Source organism: Chionomys nivalis, chromosome 15 (genome assembly GCF_950005125.1).
Source record: "Chionomys nivalis chromosome 15, mChiNiv1.1, whole genome shotgun sequence".
Lineage (NCBI taxonomy): Eukaryota > Metazoa > Chordata > Mammalia > Rodentia > Cricetidae > Chionomys > Chionomys nivalis.
In genome coordinates this window covers 42,887,859-42,915,087 of record NC_080100.1, presented here as the reverse complement: position 1 = coordinate 42,915,087, position 27,229 = coordinate 42,887,859, and the positions used below count along the sequence as shown (strand labels likewise).

At 44.4% G+C, this 27,229-nt stretch overlaps 1 protein-coding gene across 11 annotated transcripts in view; it reads right to left on the bottom strand.

The window, feature by feature from the left end:
- Window positions 1-27,229, bottom strand: part of Mast4 (microtubule associated serine/threonine kinase family member 4) — a 593,745-nt gene that overhangs the window by 138,736 nt on the left and 427,780 nt on the right. For 2 of the 11 annotated variants that reach the window (XM_057790145.1, XM_057790150.1), the window contains exon 1: window positions 23,459-23,550. The exons of the other annotated variants lie outside the window; for them this stretch is intronic. In XM_057790145.1, coding sequence (XP_057646128.1) covers window positions 23,459-23,550 — 92 coding nt within the window. Of the gene's footprint in view, window positions 1-23,458; window positions 23,551-27,229 lie in introns of those variants that run through there. 11 annotated transcript variants of the gene reach the window in all.

Below are 27,229 nucleotides of genomic sequence, written 5' to 3'. Positions count from 1 at the left end.
ACAAGATGCCCAACAATTTTCTTTTCATGGGCAACCTATAACCTGTTTATAGATTTTAAACCTCTGAGCAAAGGGCTCATCACTCCTCCAGATTGTAAGCCTGCTGTTCATTATGGCAAGGGAAGTTTCTACTCAGGAATTCTGAAATAAAGCCCAAAGGATTCTCTTACATCTTTGATACACTTACAAGGACCAGGGGCTGATGTCTCAGATCTCATCACTAAATGATGTCTCTTCCTGCACTCATATAGTAGGGTACTATTTTCCGTCCCTAGGCTTTATAGACACTCCAAGATTACATGCACCTGTGGGCATAAACAGGGCTTTTGGTACAGCTCAAGCCCACTTGGCTTCCACAGCACAGCTGGGACTCTGAAGACGACAAAGCACATCTGGAAGAACTAAGTGGTCAACACGGACATAGTTTACTTTGTAGACTTAATAACTATGTATTTCACCAAGTTCCACAATACGAATAAATGTAAGTGGCAGGCAAGTCATCTATTTTAGTACAGCATTAAGGAGAAAAACTGCTCTTTTCTATGCTAATTATCTAAACCGTGTCATTAAAAATGTACACAGCAAAATCCATATAGAGCTTTTAGCAAGCACTCTGCTAACTTACAATAATTCCATAGACACGGCTTTCTGATGAAGGTAACTTTTAATAATCTTCTGTTAAAAAACATTAAGACATACTATAGTTATCATGACATAGTTAGATATCCACAAATAAAGATAACTGGCCAGGTTACTAAATCCAGGGCTTTTTTTTCCCCCAGAGAATGTCACATGCATATGCATCATGGTTAAAAGAGAAAGAAGGTGACAGAGAGCTAAGGAGGCAGGGGGTCCTTGGCATCTCCTCTGCATCGCCCTCCATTCACTAAACATAATGGATTGGTTTTCTAGCTCCTTTGATAGAATTTTGTGGTCTCGAGTATGACAGGAGGGAAAATTTTACCTAAGGGAATATGATGTACAATTATTCTGTTTCGTGATGAGCAACATGAACAACCATGATAGAAAATTGTAGGAAAGCAAAAGAGGAGTCAATAGAAGATATCGATCCCTGGCAGGAGCTGCGGGAAGAAAAGCAGCTTTCACTCTATGCTTCAAGCCTCCCAACTAACTTTGTAGAGGGCCTTTTAACCTGAAAAATTCTGTGTTTACAAAGCATTCTGTTTAATGCACCTTCTACAAGCACATGCAGATAGTACGGCAACACTCTCCTGCCCTGTCTATCAGGTGGCATATCAGGCTAACCTGGATGGCTGCACAGTCAAAATGCAGGCTCTACTCCTGAAGAAAGGAACATGAGATACTCTTGTAGTAAGAATATTGTACAACATTCATACATATTTGTAACTTTCCCATTTCTCTTATTTTTCCATCTCTAAAAGGCAAAGCTGGTAAGCGGATACTGAGAAGACCACGCCTTTCCTGTCTGAAACAGTTAGCCTCGTGTTGTATGCTACTTGCTTTTTTCAAACATACTTGGACCTTGATCATTCAAATACTTATGAATTCTGAGAAAGACACCTACTTTGATACTAACAGCAGCACTGGCTTTAGGTGCATACCTATAATTTTGGCGCTGGTGAAGTGGAGGTAGGGGGATCTGGAGTTTGAGTGTAGCCTGAGCTACAGAGCTAGACCTTGCTTTGAATAACAACCCAAAGTGCTTTGTCATTATTGGTCTGTACTAAAGTTTTCTATGTCTCTTAGAAAGGAGGTTAGTATAGTACATGGCATTTATAAAGCTCCACTCCACTGTGGCCTTATAACAGACATGAAAAGCCTGTGGTTCTAACAAACACATAGGAAGATATTGAGAGATACAGGCTCCTTTGATGAACTCAAAGATATAAGTTACTGCAAATATAGTCCCACAATCCCCAGCCTTTGGGTTCCTCCAAAGTCATCTGATCAGGGTTACTGCTGCCTCTACTACTCATGTGCTTCTTCCAAACTTTCCTACCCACGTGATAGGTGCAAATAACAAGGCTGTGAGCTTCTGACTGCTCACTTCCAGGTCAGATGAGTCTCAGGTTCCTTGGCTGGCACAGCAGCCCTTCCCTCTGCCAGCTCCGGACACCCCAGAGGCCATCTACGCCAAGCTTTTTCTGCTAGAACCTCAAAATACCCAGTATCACCAAGAAGCTTCGAATCCAGCTATTTCTAGTCTGGAGTTTATAGCCTTGGTCAGAGACACACTAGTAGACTCACTGAGCCCATGAACTTGGGCTGCCTGAATGAAAACAAATATAAAAAAAATAAACACATTAAAAATTCTATTGTTACAAACCAAAATGAAACTAACTGAACCATGACATTTCTTCCACTTACAAATGCCTATAAAGCCCCCTGTGTTGGAAGCAGTATGTTCTTGTCACCAAGATAAATCATCCATGTTTTCATATGCTATGGCTGCTGTACATACATGGAAAATAATATCCACTAGCGATACTGGTATATTATTTGTGTTTTAATAAATAAAGCTTGCCAGAAGATCAGTACCAAGCAGCTACACTAATCAGCCACACAGGCCGGCAGTGGTTGCATACACCTTCAATCCCAGTGGCCACACTAGTTAGCCATAGAGGCCAGACAGTGGTTGTGCATGCTTTTAGACCAGCACTAGAGAGAAATATAAAATGGGAGGAGACGGGTCTCACACTCAGTCTCAATCTAAGGATTCATGGATGCCTGTTTCTTTTCTATTTGCGCTCTCTCTCTCTCTCTCTCTCTCTCTCTCTCTCTCTCTCTCTCTCTCTCACACACACACACACACACACACACGTGCAACAGGAACCACCTTCTTTCAAGGCTCCCCAAACAAGCTGTGGTACTGACACATGCACCACAGAATTAAAATCTGAGAAACAGAAACCCAGTTCACTTATTTTCCATCAAAGAGAATTACTCCCGACGATCTCAAAATAGTAAAGGAATGTCACTGAGTAATATTTTAAGATTTCACAATCCTTTCCAGAAAATGTACTCAAAAGTCTTTTTCATTTGCCACAGGGAGCTAAGAAAGACGTTCATATGAAAATTAAAACTCTTGAATGAATTACACACTCAGTAATGGCTACCATTTAAAAAAAGAAATAAAAAATAAACAATAGATGCTGGTGGCAATTTGGAGAGACGGGAACTCTCGTGTACCATTGGTGGAAGTGCAAAATGGCTGTGATTAAAAATGGCACAGAGGTTCTTCAAAAGTCACAATCAGAATCTTCCTATTCTCCAGCAATCATCCTCTGGGTGCACACCCCAAGACATTGAAAATAGAATCCTGTAGAGCTATTTGCACACTCATGTTCACAGAAGTACACTGTTCATCATAGTCGAAGGTAGAATGAACCAAACTACCCGTGTAGGGGTACGAAGTAACCAAACTGGGGCAAATACGCGTGCAACAAACCATTACGCAATCTTTAGCAGGCGCACTGACACATGCCACAGCATGAACGAACCTTTACGGCAACGTAAGAAAAAACCGCCAGCCACCCAAAGACAAATACTGAATGGTTCCACCCGAAGCACCCGATGGGCGCAGAAAAGGTGGGTGCTGAGAGGCAGTAGAAGAAAGAGTTACTTAATAAGTGTGGGGTTTCTGTTTTAAAAGATGGAGGCCGTTCTGGAGCTCAGCTGTAGGAAGAAGAGAACGCGTTCCACACCAAGCTAGGCAGTGACTAGAAAGTAAACCGGGATGAGGGTGGAACACAAAGCAGCTTCCCGCTACCCAGCAATCGCCCATACTCCCATACATCTGCAAATAACCCAGTCTCTCAGATGCGTTAGTAGAAGGCTGGGTTAGGAGCATCCATTACTGTCCCATGATCCCTTTCTTTCCCTTGCAGTGCATACTGAGAAGAAGCACTTGGCCATGCTGAGGTGACAGAACGCTCAGGATTCATGGAGAGGCGTTTTCATATTGATTCTCCAGCCGCCACTGAGGTCTGTCATATCCTCAAGGGACAGAGACAGAAAAACTGATTCCATAGCTTGCAGAATTCTCATAGGTGACAGATTGGGACGCCCAGAGTGTAGGCATGTGTTAGCATGTTACTGTCTGGCTTCTCAAAGAGACTCCCAGACATACTTAACCAGGTTATGGCCCACAGCGTTGAGTTTTCCAAAAGGAAAAAAAGAATTACCGGAAAGCTACAGCCAAGTCTAGCAAGCATTTGCTAACTCCTTTATATGGCTTTCTCTCCAGGAATTTAAATTTTAACCTTGAGACTGGATTCAAGCAGCTGGCAGAGAATATATAACTTAGAGCAATGGAATATATAACTTAGAGCAATTATATGTTATAATTCTTCAGAATATTTGTTGAGCCTCTTTATCCAACACGATCTTAAATCTCCAGCGTAGAGTTTTAGCGCAATAGTGCTCCACTCTGGTCCGCTTAGATCCCACCAAAGCTACACGGCGACTTCAGTCATCTGAGTAACTGTGTTTCTCAATAACACACTTGCACCAAGAGATGGCTATGGCTATTCATCGTGAGTAATTTATGAGGCTGCCACATACTAAGAGATGAGGGAAGTGAAACTATCAACTCCCCCTCCCCCTTCAAAAGAAAAAGAAAAGCTAAGTGTTTCCCAAGGTCTCAGCATGGAGGTTCAATCTTATTTCACACACACAAATCAGATCAATTGAAGATAGAAATGCATTATACATTAGACAAACAGTTCCAAACTTTGATAAAAAGCAGACTTTGGAGTGGGCATTAACAGCAATTTGCATTTGGTAATGTTTCATATTTGAACATTAAATGTGTTAAGAGAGAAAAGAAAATTAAAAATACATACACAATTGTATTATTGAAATATTGATTGCAGTCTGAGAATCGTTCAGAGCAGCAGAGAAATTCCGGGGGAGTGGGGGTCCTTAAGACAATATCTTTTATCCAATCCCTTGCCTTGGCTAGCCACTTCCCTCTGTGCCTTCAATTCTACAGGAGGAATTTACACTTTATAGAAGGGCTTCTTCTTAAAGCATATGCACTGTTCATTCCAGACTTGAATTTGGCGACGACAGACCCACTGTCACTTTTCACTTGAGAAAATATGGGACACCAGACTGCCAACCTAGCAATAGTGCATCACTGCAAGATGAGAATCACAAACTTGGAAGCACCTCAAGTAGACATAAAAACTCCTTGGCGCTATGTATTAAGATTCATAAACATGTTCGCGTCACTCTGGCCTAGAAATCTCTATTCTGGGAATTTATCCTAAGGAAACAGCCCAAACGACAGAAAAGGCGATGTGCCTGAGTATGTTCACCGAGGCGTGCTTTCAGTCAATAAAGCTTTATTAAGTGTCTATTATGTGCCAGGCTCTTGGCTGGCACAAAGACGACAGGCACCTCGAGACACGCATGATCAGATGAAAATTCAGATAAACATATGTGGTACGGAAAGGCACTGGGGTAGATGCGAACAGGGAGTTCATCTCCCAGAAGCACAGAGATACTGGGATTCGCTGGAGGAAGGCAGTGAACGCGGTGGGTGGCAGAGACTAGGCAGATTTTAAGGTTATGATCTTATCACGTCTTCACAATATTTGAAGGCACAAGTTCATGTTAAAAGACCGAGCAAAAATCATTGTGATGGCTCAGAAAGCAAAGGCACTCACTTCCAAGCAAGATGACCTGTTGGATCCCTGGGACCCACAGGGTGGAAGAAGAGAACCAACTCCCACAAATAATTCTCACTTTTCTTTTTTCCTCTTTTTTGTTTTTGTTGTGTTTTGATAGAGGTCTTACTATGTGACTCTAGATGGCCTGGAACTCACTATGTAGACCAATGTGGTCTTAAACTCAGAGAAGCCCACCTACCTCTACCTCCTGAGTGCTGGGATTAAAGTTGTGTTCCATAAAGCCTGGCTATAAACTGTCCTCTGACCTCCACAAGTGCTTGGTGGCATGTGCTCACGGCACACGACATGTTCTGTTTCTGAAAACCCATCATCCCAAGACTGGTGTGTTTGCGCTCACGGGTGAGGGTACACGTGCATATGAAGGCCAGAAGACCTCGGGCGTCATTATTCAGGTGCAGTCTACCTTTTGTGTGGTTTGAAAACAGGTTCTCTGACTGGCCTGGATCTCAACAAGCAGTCTACACTAGCCAGTCTAGGGAGCTACACCTCCTCAGTGCCCTACAAATCCTTAAAGACAAAACTGTTGTGTGTGTGCGAGAGAGACAAACAGACAGACAGACAGATGTAGGGTGCATGTGTCATGGCATGCATATGGAGACTGGAGAACAACCCCATGAAGACAGCTTCCTTTTACCACCTCTATGTGGGTTCTGGGGATTGAGCTCAGGTTATTGGGCTATTATGTCAAGCACTGAGCCATCTCACCAGCTACTCCAAAGCTAAAAAATAAAAAACACAGAAAAAAAGCATATTGCGATCACAACAGCCTAAGCAGCTCCAGAGCCCCTCATCTTTCCTTCGCTTCATGGGGGAGGCAGTGATCAATCACAGCTCTTCCAGCACATTCCACCACACTCTATTCCCAGCCTGAGTTTTCTACTAGACACGAGGGTGTCCCTAATTAAATCTGCTGAGGAATTCTGAGTTCACTTTGCTTAAAAGGCAAAACAAAACAAGCACAGGAAAAGCCCTTATTGTTCCTTTGAGAACTCTATTACATGTCTCGGTTGCTTCAGGAGCTCCGTCGTTACACTGCTCAAAGTCTTTTGTGAAAGGCGGTCTTTGTAATTTCTAAAGACTATAGTGCGTTCACAGATGAGAAAATTTCAGTTTTTAGGTGGGGTAGGCTTAAAAGCCTTTGAAGGAAGAGAGATTAAGACACATTTAGTCATCTACAAGGAGAAATAATCTCAACTAACAAGAGTACGTTGCAATCTACACTACCTGCCGGCACTTACACGTGAATTAGCAAAAACTCCACTCTATAGCAAGCATGGCGTCCAGTTTAAGTCATGGCATGCTGTTAGCAGTGCAGGGGAGACATGGAGCTGCATGCTCTGCCATTTCTGTCCTATGTAGTGGCTCAGGCTCCATCCAGCTCTATTTTAGAAAGGTGACGGTGTTCTGGGAGGGTCCCTGAGGAAGGCCCTGCCTCAGCTTCCTTTCTTCTGAACTGAGTGGCTAAATAGAATGGAACTTACTACAGAGGATGGAATTCATGACAGGCGATGGGAAGAGGAGGAAACATTCATCTACTGAGGCGCAAATCTGTGAGACATGCCCTAGGCGAGCAGTGTGCTAAGGTTTCAGAAAAGGTCCACACTAAGTGTTTCTGCTCTGTAGCCCAGGCAGCCACAGGCAACCCTAAGCGAATGGCTGAATCTGCATTTTAATAAACGTAATCTACAAACCACATCAGGCATGCAAGTTGGAGCTTGCCTGCTCCTGCCTAGAGGCTTCACAATCTGTTTTGTCTAAGGTCCAAAAAATGTTGTTTTCCTCAGAGGTGAGGTGACTTGCCATGGTCATGTGCCTAAGACAATGTGGAGTCAGGTTCCAAAAGAGGTCTGTCCAAACCCAAGTTCTTAAGGCTTTCTTCTCTAAAAGCAAGGCCTCTTTAGGTGACAAGGATGCCAACTCAAAATCCATTCCAGGTAACACCACCTGAGCAGAGCCCACCTATTATGGAAAAAGAAAGGACACAAAAAGCGCTGATGAGCTGGGCAGTGGTCGCACACGCCTTTAAACCCAGCACTCAGGAGGCAGAGGCAAGCATAGCTCTGTGAGTTCGAAGCCAGCCTGGTCTACAGAGCTAGTTCCAGGACAACAGCTATGGCTGTTACACAGGGAAACCCTGTCTCAAAAAATGAAAATGAACAAACAAAAAAAGTGCCGATGTGTGTTGTGGTCAGATGGCTTGGCAGGCAAAGGTGCTTGCAGCCGTGCCTGACAACCTGAGTCCATCACCAGAGCCCACAAGGTAGAAGGAGCAAACTGACCCCTGGAAGCTGTCCCTGACCTCCACACCTTTGCCTCATGTCAAACGGGCCTGTGGGAATGCAAGCACACACATGTACACACACCCTAAGTAAATGTAAAAAAAGAAAAGAAATACAGAAAAAAATACGGAGGGGTGGGGTGACGGGCAAAACTTCCTCCCAAGTTTCTGGAATATTCATTACTACACTGTAACATTCTAGGGGAAAGGAATCAAATTCTTTGTCAGCCTGTGCAGATGATGGCAAACTTAAAACGTGGTCAGCTCCTTGGACTTTTAACACTCTCAAATTTTGTGAACTAACCCCACCGATTGTCACCTGTCCTGCGGACTGAACCACACAGATGTGTGAAGAAGAAATGTGGCTTTTGGTCTTTGGACTCGGTGACTGACGGGAGGAAAGGCAGACAAGCAGAGAAGCAAGCATTACCCACTACTCGAAACTTCCACTCCTGAGCAAAAAGAAGCTATGAGCTCCACAGGCATAAGTTAGTGCCTGGAGCTCAAGGGAAAACAAAACGGATGATATCTGTGAGTGAACCTTAACCTGGCCCTCCCCCTTTTCCTTCACTCCTTGAGGGATTAAAGATTTGGTTTTCACCATGGTTTTGCTACCTGAAACCTGCTGGCAAGGTTCAAGTCCATCTCTGTCCCTTGCTTTGGTAGCTAAACATTAATTTTCTCATCTTACAGTAGGGGAGGGTGTCAACTCTATGTTCTTGGCCGGCTCATTTTTAACATAAAATGGAATACACTCAACTTAAAAAAAAAAAAAAGTAATTGCCTGTATGAACTTATATGTCTGTCTATAAATTTTAAAACATAACATGGAAGAAACAGTTCAAAAGAGGTTTCCATGATTAAAACTATAGTCCTTTTAAAACAAACAAAAAATATCAATTACAGTTACATAGTTTATTTCTGAAAATTAAATGATTTTTTTCCCACCAAGGAAGAGGGGAAAAGAGGTGTAGCAGATGGATTCATTGTTCCCCTATGAAGAAGAAACATTTCTGCCACTTACAAAAGTATATTAATTGGCCTGCCACCTGGCAAGCCTGCTCACATGCATAAAGGATAAAGTTGAGATCCTGAAATTTAACATTTAAGCCTGTGGGGAGGTGGCAGCTGGAACTGGAGCCAGCATTAGTAATCATATGAAAATGGGTGCTTCCCAAGATCCAAGGGCAAGAAGAAGAGAGTAGGACCTAAGATGTGAGACCTTATACAGCTGCATAACAGCCACCCGCAACACAGCTGGGTACCAAGACAGAGGCTGTAGACATACCCAGGACTGCCCCCTTTCTTTTCCTTGATACCATTTTGTTTTGGTTTGCTTTTTCAGAACCTGCGATTGAACCCAGGATTTTGCATATGCCGAGGCAATCATCTGCCGCGAAGCAATACCTCAGCCATATTTTGACTTTTTAGTTTGACCTAAGGCCTCACTAGGTCCATCAAGTTGATCTTGAACTCACTCTATAGCCCATGCAAGCACTGAACTTGTAATCCTCAAGCCTTAGCCTCCCAGTGAGCTGGGATTACATCAGTGACCACCAAGCCTGGTTCCCACAGTCTTTCACAGCTATTTCTTAAATTTTCTATAAATCGAACCATTGTAAATCTAGGTATTTAGAAAGAATCTCAAAAGGGGGAAGCAGATAATAAAACAGGCGGTAGAAAAAGATACTCATTTATGATATGTGAAATCATATATGCAAATAGTCACAGAGAAAAACAAAACCTGCATGGTTTTAAACCTGCTTTTATCCGAGCATTGCCTTTGGGGGGTAATTTTTCTCCTTAGGGTGATTTTATCTTACTCATTCTTGTCAAGTGTAGGTGTCAAGTTAACACTTCAGTGCTACATAAACTTCCCTGAACTTTAAATACAGTAAAACATTGGAAAGCCTTGGTTGTTTACAAAGCAAATAAGGCCCTTCAAAGTCCATCCTTCGTAAGATGCACGTTTTGTTCACTCTTCTCTTTCTCCACAGATTCCATGCTTTCAGAACTTACCAGTACCCACAATCCACGCTCCAAACCCCCGGCCCTGCACATGCACATAGTCTAAGTAAAATTTCTCCTTCCTGGTCCTGTTTCCACCCCAAATAACAACCCCAAATTATTTTTAACCATTTCCTACTTGCCAAACTAGTTATCTATAGGCTTCTAGTAACTTCAAAGGGGCTATTAAATATTAATATGAACCACACAAATCCATGATTACGCTTTTCTTTCAAACATCTCACTATTGTGCATCTTCCTGCTACTTCATTTATATTATCAACCACGCAATAACAACCATATGTTGTTATTTTCCCGTAACAATTAAGTTTAAAATGGATGATAAATGTAGCAGGGTACTCTGGATACAACCTGGTAACAGGAGAAAAGGACCTTTGGGAGAAACTATTGTTGTTGTTGTTGTTACTGTTTCAGAGACAGGGTCCTCGAACTCACTAGGTAGCCCAGGCTAGCCACAGTCTTTCAATTTTTCTGCTTTAGCCTTGAGTGCTGGGATTATAAGTTTAATAAAGATCTTCGTTGAAACAAAAAGGGTACAGGGGCAAAATAAAAATATCCTTCTGATCCTATATTAATATGATCACACCATTAAAATATCTGAAACTTGTTGAAGGAACAGATACATTCTGTATATTCTTTTTGGAATTAGTGACTGTTAACCGTTAGAACTTAGTTAACACAGTATCTACAAAGGGAACTTGGCCATCTATAAACTATCTATATCAATAAACATGATGTCAGAACAAAATGAAACACACGCTGCTATCTGAACTTTCTCTACAGTAAGTTAGCTCTACCACTACCTCCTTATGTGAAGCCATGAAGCGGTCTTGGACCTTAGATCAGCAGTCACGAAAATGCCTTTAGCAGTTAAACAGTACCCCCAAAGGGAGACTGATCTCCTATTGTCTTTAGAAAGGGGCAGTACTTCCTTAGTAAGGGCTCAAATCTGAGAGAAGGGGCTCTGATGGTTTAGAGAATTTTGGACACAGTACTTCTTTCTTCTGTATGCTGTAAACTATTTATAGTTTATTCTGATAGAGTTGTTTTATACATTTCAAATCAGTTACTTCTTCGATCTCGCAATACAGTGATTTTCTCAGAGGAAAAGTATTTAACTAAGTATCATCAACCATGGCCCTCTTAAGAAATTAGCTTAGCATATTATCTTCTGTGTTCCTGGTATTCTCCTGGCACTGCCAAATAAGATGCAAGAACTTTTTTTCTGTTCTAGGCCACGAACTACATGCACCATCCCACCGGCAGGGATTTCAGATACGTTCAGAACACCCACGCTCATGTGAATGCACAGGCCTTTACAACAGAGGGGAATCTCGGGAAACTAAGGCTGGGTGCAGTGGGGGAGTTCCTCCCTGAAAAGGCTGTAAAACAGCAGCTGTTCAGAGCCACATCCTCAGTGAGGCCTCCCTGGAAATGCACAAGCCCACTCAAACACCATTATAAGCCGTGATGCTTTAAGACGGGGAAATTGCTGGAGCGTACATATACAATTTCCACTAATGGGAAGGAGAAGCAGCAGGTGGCAATTTTAAAACAAAGTAAACCCTACTTCTGTTTTTCCCTCCCTCCCCTCAGACAGCAGGTGGCATTTCTATAGCAAAGTTCAAAATTGTCGGAGCTCTCTGAGCCACAAATATCTCCCAAATCACCAAGCGGCTGCTTGTCCCGTAAAATTCACACACCATAGCCTTGCTTTACCGACATTACTTTCACTAATTAGACCACTGCTGCAGCCCACTTCTGCGGGAATTGGGGTGATCAAGCTCCCACCAGTACTCACCACTTAACACTGGTGAGAGGTGGCGACCACTGCATCACTTCTCTGGGTCTCCACTTGTCATCTGTATCGTCGCTATGACATTGTCACCTCTGCAGCACCATGTGAGCATGTAGTGCCTTTCCTATCAGACGCCCTCGGCAGATACTCTTCCTGCCCCTCCCCCTTAGTCGAGGCTGCTGGTCATTGTACACCACTATAATTATTTGTCTACATTTCCTTGTAACCCCACTGAACTGGGCTACTTAATCAAAAGGAGCGTGTCATATACCATCTTTGTGTCCCAGAGAGTTAGCATAACCCTGGTCATGCAAAAAGGCACTGCATGAGTTCTGGGGACAGAAACAAAAAACTGTGGCAATGTGGCAAGCCCTGGGCCTCGTCCGTCTGCAGAAGTCAAACAGTGCAATTAGGTTATTAGGTTATCAGGTTTCAGAGGGTGATTCAGGCTCATCTGCAACCTCCCAGAGCAGTAAAAGGGTCACACAGAGATGTGTGACTCATAAGTCACCCCCTCTAAGTATTTTTAACTGTAATTAACTTCCCATGTTTCCGAGGTAACTCCTCCCGAGCTTGGCTTCCCTGTCTTCTGGCCCAGTTTACAAACACTTGGCTTCTGTTTAGAGCTTGTAAGGCAGCAAAAGGAGTTACCTAGCCTCGGGACTGGGGTTCCCGCCCTCCTTGATCTAAGTCCTAGTGCATCTTTCAACCCTCATCTGTGACGAGCAGACAGACAGAACAAAGCAACAGCAAATCCAAAAGCACTTTAGTCTAACAACGTTAACGTAGCATTTAAGATGCATACACACCTGGGACTTCCCATCGAAGTCCATTCATGCTGGGCCATGAATACCCTCCAACCATATTAGTTTCTCTATTAAATAGATTTGAAATCAAACCTGTTAAGTGACTGAAGGAACAGCTACAAGCCACTGCCTGCTGGACACACCTATAAGAAAGGAAGGTTTGCAAATGCAGGCTGTCTCTCCAGCTTCTGGCTGCGTATGCCACTCACACGGGAACTAAAGAAGTGGCTTACCGCAGGACTCCAACCTCTCTGAACAATAGGTCATGACGAGCTTCCGTAATGCCAGAGCGAGTGTTTAGAAGTGATTTCTGCTAACTGAAAGAAAGTGTAAAGGGCACATATATTTACTCTGGCTTAGATTCAATACCTCTGACTGTCTCTCGGCGCCAAGAGTCAGAACCCTTTTCCCTCATGGATTCCCAACCTGGGTCCCATTCCACAAATGTGCTTAGAGCCTAGGAATGTCATAAAATTATGGTATCACACGAATGGGTAACAAGTTAAGTACCTGTACTGTAACCCACAGTTTACCCCAAGCGTGATGTGGGATGGGAGACTAATATTTAAGGGGATTTCTCAACAGGGAAGAACTCCCCAGACTGCTCACAGTGAGCTCTTGTAAGAAGGTATTAAGTGATACACAATCTTCACAATGTCAAAAAACCAGAAAGCCTGCCTGGTAGGAGTTGGCATCAAAGCGAGTAGATCTAAGAAATGGGCTAAAGGGAGCAGGCCTCCAATCTAGGCCTGAATTCTTAAGGAGGCGCCACTGGGCTAGAGATGGCTTAGTAGGAAGAAAAAAAAAAGCATTGTAGATCTGAGATCAGTCCCTGGGACCCATATATTGGAAAAAGAGAAGGGACTCTTGAAAGTTGTCTTCTGCTATATCTACTCAGAAACACACACACACATGCCCATGCATGCACGCATACTAAACTAATTAACAAAATACTAAATTAATTAAAATTTTTAAAAAGATAAGCAACATTGTTTTCCAAGCTTATAATTCTTCATTTCTAAGGCTAATTTGCCCAACTTCCATCTACTGAGGAGTAATGGTACACACTAAAAATATGGCAGCCAGTGCTTACTAAAGTCGTGACCTAAACATCTAACCCCGGACACAGAACCCCCAAAACACACGGAGCATTATGATTCATAAGCACACCAGTTTCTCCCACAGAATCTGTCATGCAAACGTCCACCCCAAGCAGCCTGAACTTCCCATGCCCATCTGCCACTCTGGCAATGGGAGACAATGAGCTCTTTCCCCATTCAAGGAACTACCGTAGACAGGAAATGTAAATGCACAACCATTTGTTCAAGATGCCAAGGCAGGTGACTTGCAGGTGACTGGCCACCTGCCTGCCCTCCAGAGAAGTACAGCAAAGCTCGCTTGGGGTGAATGAGTTACCTGTTTATATGGCTGGGCATTAGGATGAAGGGAGGTAAATGGATAATGGATCCCCATGCAAACATCAAATCGACTCCGTCTATCATTAACTCAGGTGCCTGGTGTTTGGTCTAGGTAACCTATTCAGAAGATCCTTTGGGTTTTTGCATCAAAAGTCTAGAATTTAGCCAAGTCAAAGTAATACTTTTACAGGAATTCTTTCTCAAGGTCCAAGATCAACAAGCCATCAAACTCAGACTTAGGAAACAACATTACATAATAGCCACTTAATGGCTATTGTTTTACAACACAAAGGGTTCATTTGGCATTTCCTAGAGAGTTTTCCTCAGTTGGTAGCTTTTCCCACGACAAACATACTCTCGCTAGCTAGCTCTCCATGAATCTATAAAATCAAACATTTAATAACTATAATTTCCAATGTAGAGACATCCAGCATAGTGCATTCTACAAGAAACACATGTTGAATGGGAATGGGACATACATATTTTTATGTAAGGTTTAGGTACAGTGACTTCCTTCAGATTTAACAGCCAAGGAAGTCAGCGGTGGGTAGGAAATCCTCCAAGAGTGACTCTTAAGGAGCCGACAGTCAATTCTGAGACATCAACCTGTGCTGTAACATTTAAAATTAGACAGAATGAGCAGGGCCAAACAAGCTTCTACAGTACTCATGGTGAAAAATGGGCCTGCTGAGCTCAGTTTTCCTCCCTCAGGTCCCATGACCACAGGAGGCTTCAGCCATGTGATCCATCAGGTGAGTGTCCCCACCCCGGTGATTTGCCTGGAATCTACTTCATTATTCCAAAAGACGCTTGCAATATAAACATCTATGTCGGGTTAGGAACTCCGGAGTCCTGGGCAACTGGTGCTCAGCTCTGAGGAGGTTGAGCTCTTATGTTGAGATGTGCATTTTACCTGACATCACAGTGGGTAAAAGACACTACACTAACAAAACCACAGCTGCTAATAAACTGAAGACCAAAACAGGACCGGGATGGAGAAATTCCCAATGGTTCTACGATAAAGCAAACAATGGGGTGCTTTAGAGAAGAGATAAACATTAACCCTGCCTACTGCTAGAAATCCATCAAGGCTGATCAAAGCCTAAAGTCTGCTCTAAGGTCTTCTTTTCTCTGCGGCAAAACAATATGACTGTTGAGTTTGACATCAGTGTAATTACCTTCTCTAATAAGCATGCCCAATAGCCATTAAGTCTAGCTAAAACTGCCTCAGGTCCTCCTATTCTGTAAGAAGGATTAAGGTCAACATTTTTAGAATTTACAGCAAGTTCTTGATGGACTGTCCCTACTTTCCAGGTAGATAAAGGAGAAAGAAAACAGAAAGTACCTGAACTACAAATATTCACAGCCTGTGGGAACTTTTATTTAGAAATTTCTCTAGTTACAAAATGTACCCATGTACCATGAAAACCACATGTTAATGTATAGCCGATTTCTGCCGACAGAGAGTGGCCTGTACATTCTACTTTCATCCTGGTAGCCCGGGACCATTCTTAAATATCTTGGCTCTTCTACTTACCTTTCAAAGAGATTATTCAGTTATCATGATGTCATATTCCAATGACTGGATGACATCTGGGGAAGCTAGGTCAGATTAGAATAGCTTTGTGCATGCTCACACTAGAGCTGGGTGTGCACAGGACCGTGCATGCTCACACTAGAGCTGGGTGTGCCCAGAACCATGCATGCTCACACTAGAGCTGGGTGTGTACAGGACCATGCATGCTCACACTAGAGCTGGATGTGCCCAGAATCATGCATGTTCACACTAGAGCTGGGTGTGCCCAGGACCATGCATGTTCACACTAGAGCTGGGTGTGCCCAGGACCATGCATGTTCACACTAGAGCTGGGTGTGCACAGGACCATGCATGCTCACACTAGAGCTGGATGTGCCCAGAATCATGCATGTTCACACTAGAGCTGGGTGTGCCCAGGACCATGCATGTTCACACTAGAGCTGGGTGTGCCCAGGACCACACTAGGGGGTTCAGAGACTCCCAATCTGAATCTTGCTAAGAGATGAGCCACTTCTCTTCTAACCAATACAAAGGTGACGACTACCCAGAGTTTTCAGCACCGGTGCAATACAAGGCCTTTTTCTCTATGGATATCCTCACACAGGGACTCGGGATTTCTTGATGCCAATATCCATCAGCTTTTTAGTCTCTATCTCAAAGTTATGACTCCCCTGCTTTAAAGATACTATTCAAACTCCTGATACCAAGATGGGTTTGTAAAGAAAACAAAGCAAAATCATAAAAGATTAACACATTTGATCCCCACTTTTGACCTGCCTGTATTAATATAGGAATATACTACCTCCCTATCACAGGCTCCTGAGGCATAAAACAGGCAGACAGAGAAGCCCAAACACAGTATCCAGTGCTATTCAGTTACAGATGAAGACTTCACACCTCTCCTCAAAGTACACCTTCACATTCTCATGGTTTGTTTTCAAGAACTTTCTTTGGAAACCTCCTTGGTCCACTTTTCCACATCCCTCTCCAATGGCGCTCCTCTCCCACTCTTGGCCTTCCTCTCCCCTCACCTGAATGTTTCAGGACTCCCCCAGTCAACCTGGGAGCTCCTGTTCTAAGCCAGACTAGCCTTGAGCCCATAGAGATCCACCTGCCTTTGTCTCCTGATTGCTACGATCTGGTCGACTTTAAGGGGAAGCTCAGAGTCAGTAAAAAACGCCCTGTTCTATGAGGAAGCCTAAACCCTCAGCACAGGGTATTAAGAACCATAAATGCCAAGGTCTTGGAGAGGCACCCTCTCTTTCCTGGCTGGAGTGTTCATCGAAAAGGTTGGGCAGGGTGTGGCACAGGGGAGGGGCTACACGACAGCTCCAGGGCACATTAGCCAAGTGGGAGCTCACTGTGGATGAGAGAATGGCAGGGCGAGGCCTGCAGCAATAGGCAAGGTAGAGTGGAGAACAGGAAGACCTAGGGATGAAAGGAAGCTGTTATGAAACAGGCCTGGGCAAGGCAAGGAGTGGGAGGGAAATGGGCCCAGGGACTCAGGGAGGGGCCTAGCCTGCAGGTCAGGCGTGGAGAGGCAAGAAGGAGCCACCTGTGGAACCAGCTGCAGGGGAAAGGCCTAGTGCCAGGGCTCAGGAGGGAGCTCCCAGAGAGTGAGGGGATTTGGGGACACCAAGGCGTGGAGCTTTGTATGGGTGTGTATGTGTATTTGGGGATAGAGTCTCACTATTCAGCCCCGGCTAGTCTGAAGCTCACCGCACAGACCAAGCCCGCCTCACACTTGCAGCAATCCCCCTGCCTCATCCTCTTGAGGAGGCCACCACACCCAGTTGACTCAAGGCTTTCAAGAGAAACCCCAGCTGTCAGCAGGGGCGGGAAGGGGAGACTCACGGGCTGTGGGAGGAACCTGAGCTTCCAGGGAGAAGAGAAAAAGGAAACTTCTGTCACTGCCAGTTCTGGGGATGAGGCAGCCACGGAGGGAGCAACAGTGAGTCAGGGGAAGTGATTCAAGAAGGCTGCTGGGCTGCCTGGACGTCTAAGATGTGCTATGATGATGTATGACCACTGGATCTAGCTGCCCACAGAAAGTGGTAACCACCCCGTCTGCATTTCCTGGCTTCACTCCATTCCTGCTTGTCAAATGTCTGCTCTGAGCATCATGGGACAGCTGCTGATGCTGTGGGCACTGAGGACCCCACCTGCCATGTACAACATGCCGACACCCTTCATCCTCAGGGGATATTTCCCCCTTGAAAGCCATCTCTTCTGTCCCCAGCCTCATCTCTGCTCACCCCCTCAATGAGGCTCTGTTCCTCTCTCAGATTATGTTAATTTACACCTCTCGGGGTATAAACGATGACTTCCAGGTCAAGGCCCTCCCTATACCTAAATTTCAATCTCCTGTCTGGGGACTTTCATTTCGTCCTGCTTCAGAGCCTTTGATGTTCCCAGACAGTTGCCCCTAGATGTTCCCCACAGCCTTCCATCTCCCTGTAAACATTACCTTTCCAAAAGACCTTCCCTGGCCAAAGTGTTTAAAGCAGCCCCCACTCCACGCCCACAAGGTTACTCTCTCTCTCTCTCTAAGTTCTTGCTTACAGCTGTCGAAACACTGACCTCAATTTGGCAATGGCTTTTTTAGCTATCTGTTTACTGGTAAGGGTGAGGCACAGTGCCTGTCTTACCCACTAATGCACCCCTTGCCTCAGCTGGAACTGAAGGCAGGAACAAATTCTCTGTGGTCCTTAGAACACAATCAAAATCCCCCAAATGTGTTTTCCACTGTCCACGGGATAGAAGGAGAAACCCTAAGTATAGGTTCCCCTCTCTTCTCCCATCCCCCACCGTGACAGGTTTGGTGGTTCCAGACTGCCATCCACATGGCCCTCAAGCCAGAAACACTTGCCAGAGCCATCATGGAATCCTCATTTGCCCCCTCAGAGCCAATGGCTCACAGACTCCCATCGTATCTTTCACTTCTCTTTGTTTTAAACTTAGAAAAAAATGTTTCAGCAGGGCAAACACAGCGGCTTACTGACCAGAGCTCTGCAGAATCACCAGACATTCCCCTTCCTCCACTGGATTATACACTCCCTCAGCTCTCCTCGGCCACATCACTGACTACTCATCCCCGGGCTGGCATGACAGTGGTGATGTCAACAGCTAAGATTTACTTGGAGTTTTCATTCACCAGTAATTGCATTAGGAAAATGAAAGGCTCATTAGCCAAGCTGGAGCTGAGGGGAGATGAGAGGGCAGCAGAGCAGACCCTGCTAGGGATGGAAGGAAACAGTAATGCCACTCGCACACATAACCCAATAAGGAAGTTACTTCTCCCTTTTTCAAAGATGGAGTAACTCAAGTTCAGGAGAGTGCACTTGCCCAGCACCACGGGGTCCAGGGTTAAACTCAAGTGTACTAAGTTCAGATCCACCCTCCTCAGCCTTGCCTTTTCAGTGTAGCTTCGGCAACGACCATTCACGTTCTGGTTCTTTCTGCTCCAACAAGACTCAGCTATGAGTTTTCCTGGGATTTCTGCATTGCCACAGTCACTAAGCCTTTGTTAACAGCATTACTGCCCACTCTGAGAGGGCACTATCCTAGCTGCGAAATATCAGTTTATCTTTCAGAACTTCCTCTCCTGGCTCCCTGGATCCAAGTCTCGTGTTTGTCCCAGTGTGTCTGAGACTTACTGTGCCTTGGTTTCTAAGGAAGTTCTTTGCATGTTTCACAGAAAGCATGCGCTGAACTCTCGGCTTTGAGCCACACACCCAGGTATGCAGTAGATGCTCAACACCTGTCGACTCACCTGGACTTCCAACCAGAGAGGTGAGTGCAAGTTTACCATGGACGCTACGGTGGATGTCAGGGCAGAACGAAAGTCCATTTTCCATCTTTCTCATATATGCTCAACCAAAACAAACAGAAAAACCCCACATCCTAAAGATGTTCCTGAAGCGAAGGGGCAGTGTTCACAAAGATTCAATCTATTTTGACAATTTTGACAGTTAAAAAATCCTTGCACAGGCCTGCTGCTCAGAACAACCCTAAGTAATGCAAACTTAGAAAATAGGGAAAAACAAAACAATAGAAAGAAAACTTCTTTTATTCCTTGGTTCTTACAAGTTGGAATCCTCAGAAAATACATTTGGAAGATTTGCTTGACGTGATTTAGAGTGAACTAGACTGTGTGTTGGTCTGGAGAAAGGTTTTCTTGATTTGGCCGGGGAGGGACTGTCATTAGGGTTTGGAGAAAAACACCTAAGCCAATGACAACATGCCAAATTTAGAGAAACTGACAGTTAAAAATCGCCAGTGGTGGCACAGACCTTTAATCCCAGCACTTGGGAGGCAGAGACAGGTGAATCTCCATGAGTTCAAGGCCAGCCTGGTCTACAAAGGGAGTTCTAGGACAGTCAGAACTGTTACACAGAGAAACCCTGACTCAAAAAAGAAAAATGCAAAAACAATAACAAGTGAGAGAGAGAAAAACAGAGAGAAAGAGACACAGAGAGAGAGAGAGAAATAGAGGAGTGGGAGAAAGGAAGGAAAGAAGAAAGGAAGGAAGGAAGGAAGGAAGGAAGGAAGGAAGGAGGGAGGGAGGGAGGGAGGGAGGGAGGGAGGGAGGGAGGGAGGGAGGGAGGGAGGGAGGGAGGGAGGGAGGAAGGAAGGAAGGAAGGAAAGAAAGAAAGAAAGAAAGAAAGAAAGAAAGAAAGAAAGAAAGAAAGAAAGTTAAAAATCAAGTGTCTCCAGGCCCTCTAGGGCATTTCAGGACAAGCAAAGACCAACCCAGAAACCCAGAAACATGTGATCCAGAGGAGACATGGCTGCAGGACACTTGACCTCCTCTTCGCCAAGTTTTTAATCCAATGGGAAAAGAAATGCACTCTAACAGGTGCTGATGCGGATGCCCGCAGCTCCTTTCCATTGTAAGATACTCCCAATGGATGGCAGGCATATCTACAGAAAAATGAAGTTAAAGTCGCATTCAGCATTTACTCCATTCTGAGCAGAGAAGCTGGGAAGAGCCTGTCTATGAAGTTCAGATCTGTGTCTCTCATGCACAGAGCAGTGGTACTGAGATGGTTTGAGGAAGTGGAGGAAAGAAGGAAGGTGTATGGTCAGACAGCTACACAGGAACCATTTCCAAAGGACTCTGGTCTTTAGTCTGCATATACTCAGACAACCCATGCCTCCTGTGGCTGTACTACGTTTGGTGTACAAGGATTTCGGTGCCATCCTAAATATCTATGTGTGAAAGTCAATCTGTGAGCCCCTTTCCCCTGGAACTCCGGGAATTTCAGGCCAGGCAGGACGCTGAGTTGGTGTGAATGGAGAAATGAACAAGGTCATGCCATGCTGGACCAGCAGGACAACTGTGACGAAGCAAACCCATGGCCTGCATGGTAACAGCATCTGCCATAGCTCAGGTTTTTAAGGTGTGAATGAAGAAGCATCCGAGCTTCTATTTAAGTGGTACGTCCTTCCTATCCCAATGAGTTCTATGATGCTCACTGACAGGCATAGAGCTAGATTTCACTCCTAGAAGTTGGTATTTCCTAACAGGTAACAACAAAGTTTGATGTGAACCAGAAAAAGTACCATCTATCACACAAGTCAGCTAGTGTGCAGACAGGACAGTAGGCCAGTAGAAAAGACAGCACACTTAGGAATAAAGAGATCCTTTGGAAAGGACAGACTTCCCAGGTAGAGAGAGAGAGACTTGGAAAAATCAGGATCTAGATCCATTAAGAGACATCCCAGAAAGGGAAAGCCACAGGATATGCACACATTTCCCACATGCTTGGGGAAAGTCACAGCTGACCTGCGCAGCCACACACACCACAGGAGGGTCTCTGCCCTTTCAACCTTCCATGTCTACAGACAAGCTATGCTCCCTCATCTGAGAACTCAAAGTCCAAACTGCCAGAAAATCATAAACTGAGTACATTCCTATATTTTGGGTTTTAGAGTTGTTTCTAATTAGGGACGTTCCACCAGTGACATCTCTGCACATATTCCGAACTCCAAAAATACCTGAAATCAAAAGTGCATTGTTTCTAAGCATTCTGGATCAGGGACGCTAGATCAGTAAGTACAAAGCAAGGCTATCCTGTTTATGGTAAGTAGATGGGTGGCTGCTGAGGTGGTCTGTGGGGCACAGTTTGTAAATACCAGACTCCTAGAAAGGGAGAAGAGAACCCATCTTTTCTGTTTTCCTGAACTGAAGACATAGGTGCATGACTTGGAGAGTGGAAACGGCTCTCCCCAACTCTCCTGGCCCAGGTTACATCAGACTTAATTGGAGTGAGCAGGCTAGACCAGATACTGTCCTAAGACACAGGTCTGTCCAGCCTGAGAATTCCTCATGCAGCAGACTCTTTCCATGGGACCATCAACAGGTGGGCAGGGATGAGGAAGAAAGGTTCCACCTGCTTTTCAGGACCAGACACACAGGTACAATGGCAGGGCCTCTTTATCTGGCTCCAGGTAAGGGCAAAATTGTGGCATAGTCAGGACGCCCTCCCGGGAAACAAAATGCTCTAACCAAACAGAACAGGTGAGAACGTTGGCGTTTAGCATGGTGAGACACAATGGCCCATTCACAGAGATTCCGTATTTCTCCTCGACTTTACTTGTTATGTTGAAAATTTGGGAGCATGGAGGACAAAGTGTAAGAGGGTGGGGCAATCCTAAGAGATTATCTGAACCCAGGTATTTCATAAAACAAGAAAAACAGCTGAAGAATCCAATGGGATTTAGGGATGTTAGCATTGTTCAAGTTGCATTAATATGATCTTAAAATCTTCCAGATCTCTCACTCTCTCTCTCTCATACACACATACACACACTACACACACACAGAGGAGAGAGAGAGAGAGAGAGAGAGAGAGAGAGAGAGATTAGCATGTATATGATTTGTGGATGTGTATATGTATGTGTGTGTGTGTGTGTACTCTAAGCTACAAAAAAATACCTAAAAAATTAAAAAAGAAACATGACTAACTTTTGGAAGCACTTTACATCTGCATTAACACTATCCATAGCTACAGGTATTGCTCCACCAAAAGAGCTATTTTCTTGTAGTTCTCTAAAGAGCAGAGCACAGAGATTGCAAAGTTCCAAATCTGATAGTCGGCATCCTGTTTATTTGACTGGACCATTTCAAGCATGTTCGCATGTATATCCCAAACCAAATTTTGTTTTTCAAAAAGAATCTGTATTTACACAATGGAGGGGGTGTAACCCTCTAAAAGAACATCAACGCTACTGGAAATGGGATGAGACATGCCTCCTTTAAATCATAATCTCACTCCAGCTATCCGCAAACACACTCTGACCTCCCTTTCACTTGCAGAGGGAATCCCATCTCGACTCTCAGCCAACTCTACCCCACCTACAGCCATTCTGTCAAATATATAGTACAAATGAAAGACCAGCCCTATCTGAGTAATAAATGTCAGCAAAACAATAAAAAGTCAAAATGCTAAAGTTGTACAGATCTTCTTTAAAAGCAGACAGTGAGAAATAGGATCACTGGGTTATCTCTGCAACACAGATTCGCATCTTATAAATCGATGGATGGAATATCTGTCGTAGGGGAGCCTCCAGGAGGCTCTCTGTAAGGAATGCCAATAGGCCCAGGTCTGGGTGAATGAAATGATAAAAATACAAGTAGATAAATGGACAGAGACAAAGCGCCCCATTGCAAGGCAATGTCTGATTATCCACACTGTGAAAGAATTCTGAGCAGAGTACTCCCGAAACCCCAGGAAGCCCCGCAGAGGAGAGGAACCACTGAAACAGAGACATTCCCCCTCCCCCAAGAAGGTACAAACTTTTCAAACTGTCACCAACAAACAAAATGCCAAGTGCGGTGAGGACCTGGCAGCCCCCAGCCTCTGGTAGAGAAAGCCTTCCCTACTCCAGAGGAAGATCCCGCGTTTTTTACCTTTGTGTGCGCCGAAGTCTGTTCCCACTCCTCAAATGAGGCAGAGTAAAGTTTGAGAGCACAGTCCAGAAATTGGGGTCAGACATATCCATCGCTTTCTTTCTTCAATTCACTGTGAGTTCAAGGCCATGAGTTCAAAACGGAGATGGGAGGAAAAATGAAGGGGAGGGGGAATGTCCCAATTATCTATTAGCTCCCTCCAGAGAAAAACGTGCGGTGAACTGTGGTCTCAGGAACAACTCGGTGCCTGTCTGAGAATTACCCGTCCCGTGCTGGTCTTTAATTAGTGCACAGACATCTGAAAGGTTCAGGAAACTTATTTCCTCTTGTGTTTGCCCTCTCCTAAGAAGCCCTGGCCAGCTATAAACAGTAATTACAAGAGTTTAGCCTGCGTTCTGCTCAAAATGCTGTCTCGGTGTGATTCAGTCCAAGGTACTTTGTCATCTGTTTGGCAGATACCATTTGCAGCTCCTGGGGGGAGGTGGTGGGAGGACTATTTTAAGTCTATGGTTCCGGGAGGCTGTTGCTTATCAGCAAACCCATTCACATCCGAACATGCCCAGTGCGAAGCTTCCTTTTAGCGTCTACATACAAGGAAAAGAATTTGTTCAGCAAAAGCTCCTCTTGCCCTCCCCTTCTGGGAGGAAAAAAAAAAAAACAAAAAACCAACACCATAGAAACTTGAACGCACTTTTAGAAGACCAGCCTATGGGAGAACTTGAATCTGACACCTTTATGTAGGGTCCAGCTGGAAGGAGGGTGGCCCGGCTCTGGCACAGTCCCCCAGCTGGGCCTCCTGGGGGAAAAGAGCGGCCCCCTAGTGTACTCTGCCCGGGAGCAGGCGCAGGGAGCATCCTCGCAGCTCCCCTATCCCAGAGTGTGAAATGGATCCGTCCCTCAAAATAAATAAATAACTCCAGCTGCTGTGCCGGAACACGAGTATGTGCTGTACACACCTGAAGGCTTGGGTGAGTCACCATAGGACCTGGCACATTCGGAGGGAAGGCCACAATTGTGCCTGATGACCAGGAGCTGACACAACCTGTTGTCTAGGAGAAACACGCACACGCCAAGCCACTATACTCACCCAAAACCTCAGAGACACAAAATTCACGAGTTTACACCCCCTAGATGGATGGATGACTACAGTGCACACCTGTTTGGCCTCATGGACTCGAAAGATGGATCTAGTTCATGTCGCTTATGGCATTAACACATACTACCTGGAAATGATTTAACTTCAATTCTTTCCCCTTCAAGTTAGAATTTGAAAGGAACATAATTAAGGGATGAATCTGATTGTTTTCATTTTGAAGAAATGCACAGTATTTAAATAACTTCTCATACCACAAATATTCAAAAGTATATAAAGAAATTACAATTTAAATTATTTACTTTTAATTTAATATGTATCTCTCTATATATAAATATATAATATATAAATCTTGTGGTCCACAGAAATATTTTCTCACCCCAACACTCCAAAATGATAATTGTGTTTGTTTGATGATACTTTTTGTTTGTTTGTTGGTTTGGTTTTTTGAGACAGGGTTTCTCTGTGTAGCCCTGGCTGTCCTAGAACTCACTCTGTAGACCAGGATAGTCTGAAACTCAAGAGATCTGCCTTCCTCTGCCTCCCAAGCACCAAGATTAAAAGCATGTGCCACCACTATCTGGCTGATTTTAAGTCTTAAAAAGGGCATTCATACCCAAAATGCCACTTTCTTCTAGAATCTCCACAGATCTCCACAGATTTTTGCGACTTGCAGAAATAAAAGAAAATCATAGAATCTGCCCAATTTTACACAGAAGAAACAGATCTTGAGCAGTTCAGTGACAAGAGACCTATCTTCCAAACTCCTAAGAGCTTTGGCTCAGTGTCTTTGTCATCTCTAAGGTCATCCATCCCTTGTTGGTTTTTGAATGTTTTCAAGTACAGCCACCCTTTTGCACTGACAGCTTCAAGCATACTCACAGTGAAAATATGTAAAGAATACCCAGGTGTGGTGGTGCACACGTGGAATCCCAGCTCTCAGCGGAGGCTGAGACAAACCCCTGGGTTCTAGGACAGTCTGCTCTATACAGCAAGACCCTGTCTCAAGAATACAAAGCCCAAGATAACAACAACAACAAACCTCGTAAATAAAACTGTGTGACTAGTGAACAAGCGTGCTCGCATTCCCAAAACAATATGTTACAGCAACTGCTTACTCAGCTTGCATATTTTATTTTATATTGAACATTATCTAGAGAAGATTTACCATATGTGGGAGGTGTGGCATTCATATGCAAATATTCAGTCTTATAAAAAAATTTTGTTAAAGTTTTTAAATGTTTATTTGTGTACATGTATGTGCCTGTTTGTCTATATGTGCTCCGTGGCACACAGGTATCCCGCAGTGGCCAAAGGAGGGCATCACATCCCCTGGAACTGGGAAAACAGACAGTTGTGAGCCACTAAATGTGCTGGGAATTCAACCTGCAAGAGCAGCAAGTGTTATACACTGCAGAGCCATCTCTTGGGCCCCATTTGTCTCTGGCGTCCTTCAAGATCTCTAGAAATTGGACCCAGTGGATACCTGCAGGTGACTGACCACTCTAAATGACTGTTCAGAGGCAGACGTAAAGTAGCTCCGAAGCCATAGGCAGACTTCTCACTGTGACAGTGTGCCTGGGCCATTCTCACTAGTGACACTGTAGCCTGGGCATTCTTTGCTTTGGAGAATTTCCTGTACTTTGGAAAATGTTGGACTCTTTCCACTGGATAAAAAATGCCCATCAAAAATGTGTGCACACACTGCCAATGCCATTTTTTCGGGGACCACTGTTCTAGACAATGGCTCTGAGAAAGGTGTCACGTTGTCTTTGAATCTGGACTCAACACGTAACGTAACTTTAAGCAAGTTACTCAATCTCTGCCTGTTTTCCCTAATTATAATATAGGTCCCTAACAGGACCAACCTCTGGGAGTTGGCATACAAAAAGGAAAATGAGATGACACGTATAAAGCCCCATCAGTGACTCAGCACTGACGATATAAGGACTCTAAAAGCATGTTTCCTTCCCTCATTGTAACCCGGAGCTGAGGGCACGATGGCATGTTCTGTGCTCACCAGGCCTGGAACGTGGATCTACCCAGTGTGATGGCAGTCCCACTGGACTCTGACTGTTCCTGCCACCTTCCCTACAGCACGTGACTTTCTCGAGGTTAAGGCCATGCTTTATTGCTCTCTGTATTTCCAGAAACTGGACAGCTCCTAACTTACACAAACATTTTTAAATACACTTTTTGAATACACAGTTCCAATATCCAGGTGTCTACTACATCTATGATGTCCAAAGTGACCAGTGTGAACAGATGCATCGGTGCGCTCACAAAACCCCAAATTCTTCACGATCCTACAAGATTATCACATTCTTAAGACTTTCTCTCATCAACTCATTATTACCAAGAGATGGAAGGATACTAGAGGCAGCATTCCCCAGCTCCTAGCGTGGCATCGGGAAATACCACAGTCAACCACAGGAAAAACTCCTGCTTGAGTACCATCCCCACATTCTACAGGCAAACCAGAGTTTCGGAGATTTCTGATGAAGAGGGGTGACTATATATCATAGCTGCCATAGAAGAGCAATCAAGAAGGTGAGAGAGGATTTGAAATTGTGCTACAAAAATCGTGAATCCGAGTATCTCTCTGCTGAAAGCAGACAACATTTGAGGGCTAAGAAGTAAGTATCAGACCAGCTGACCATGAGTGAAAACAGACCCCG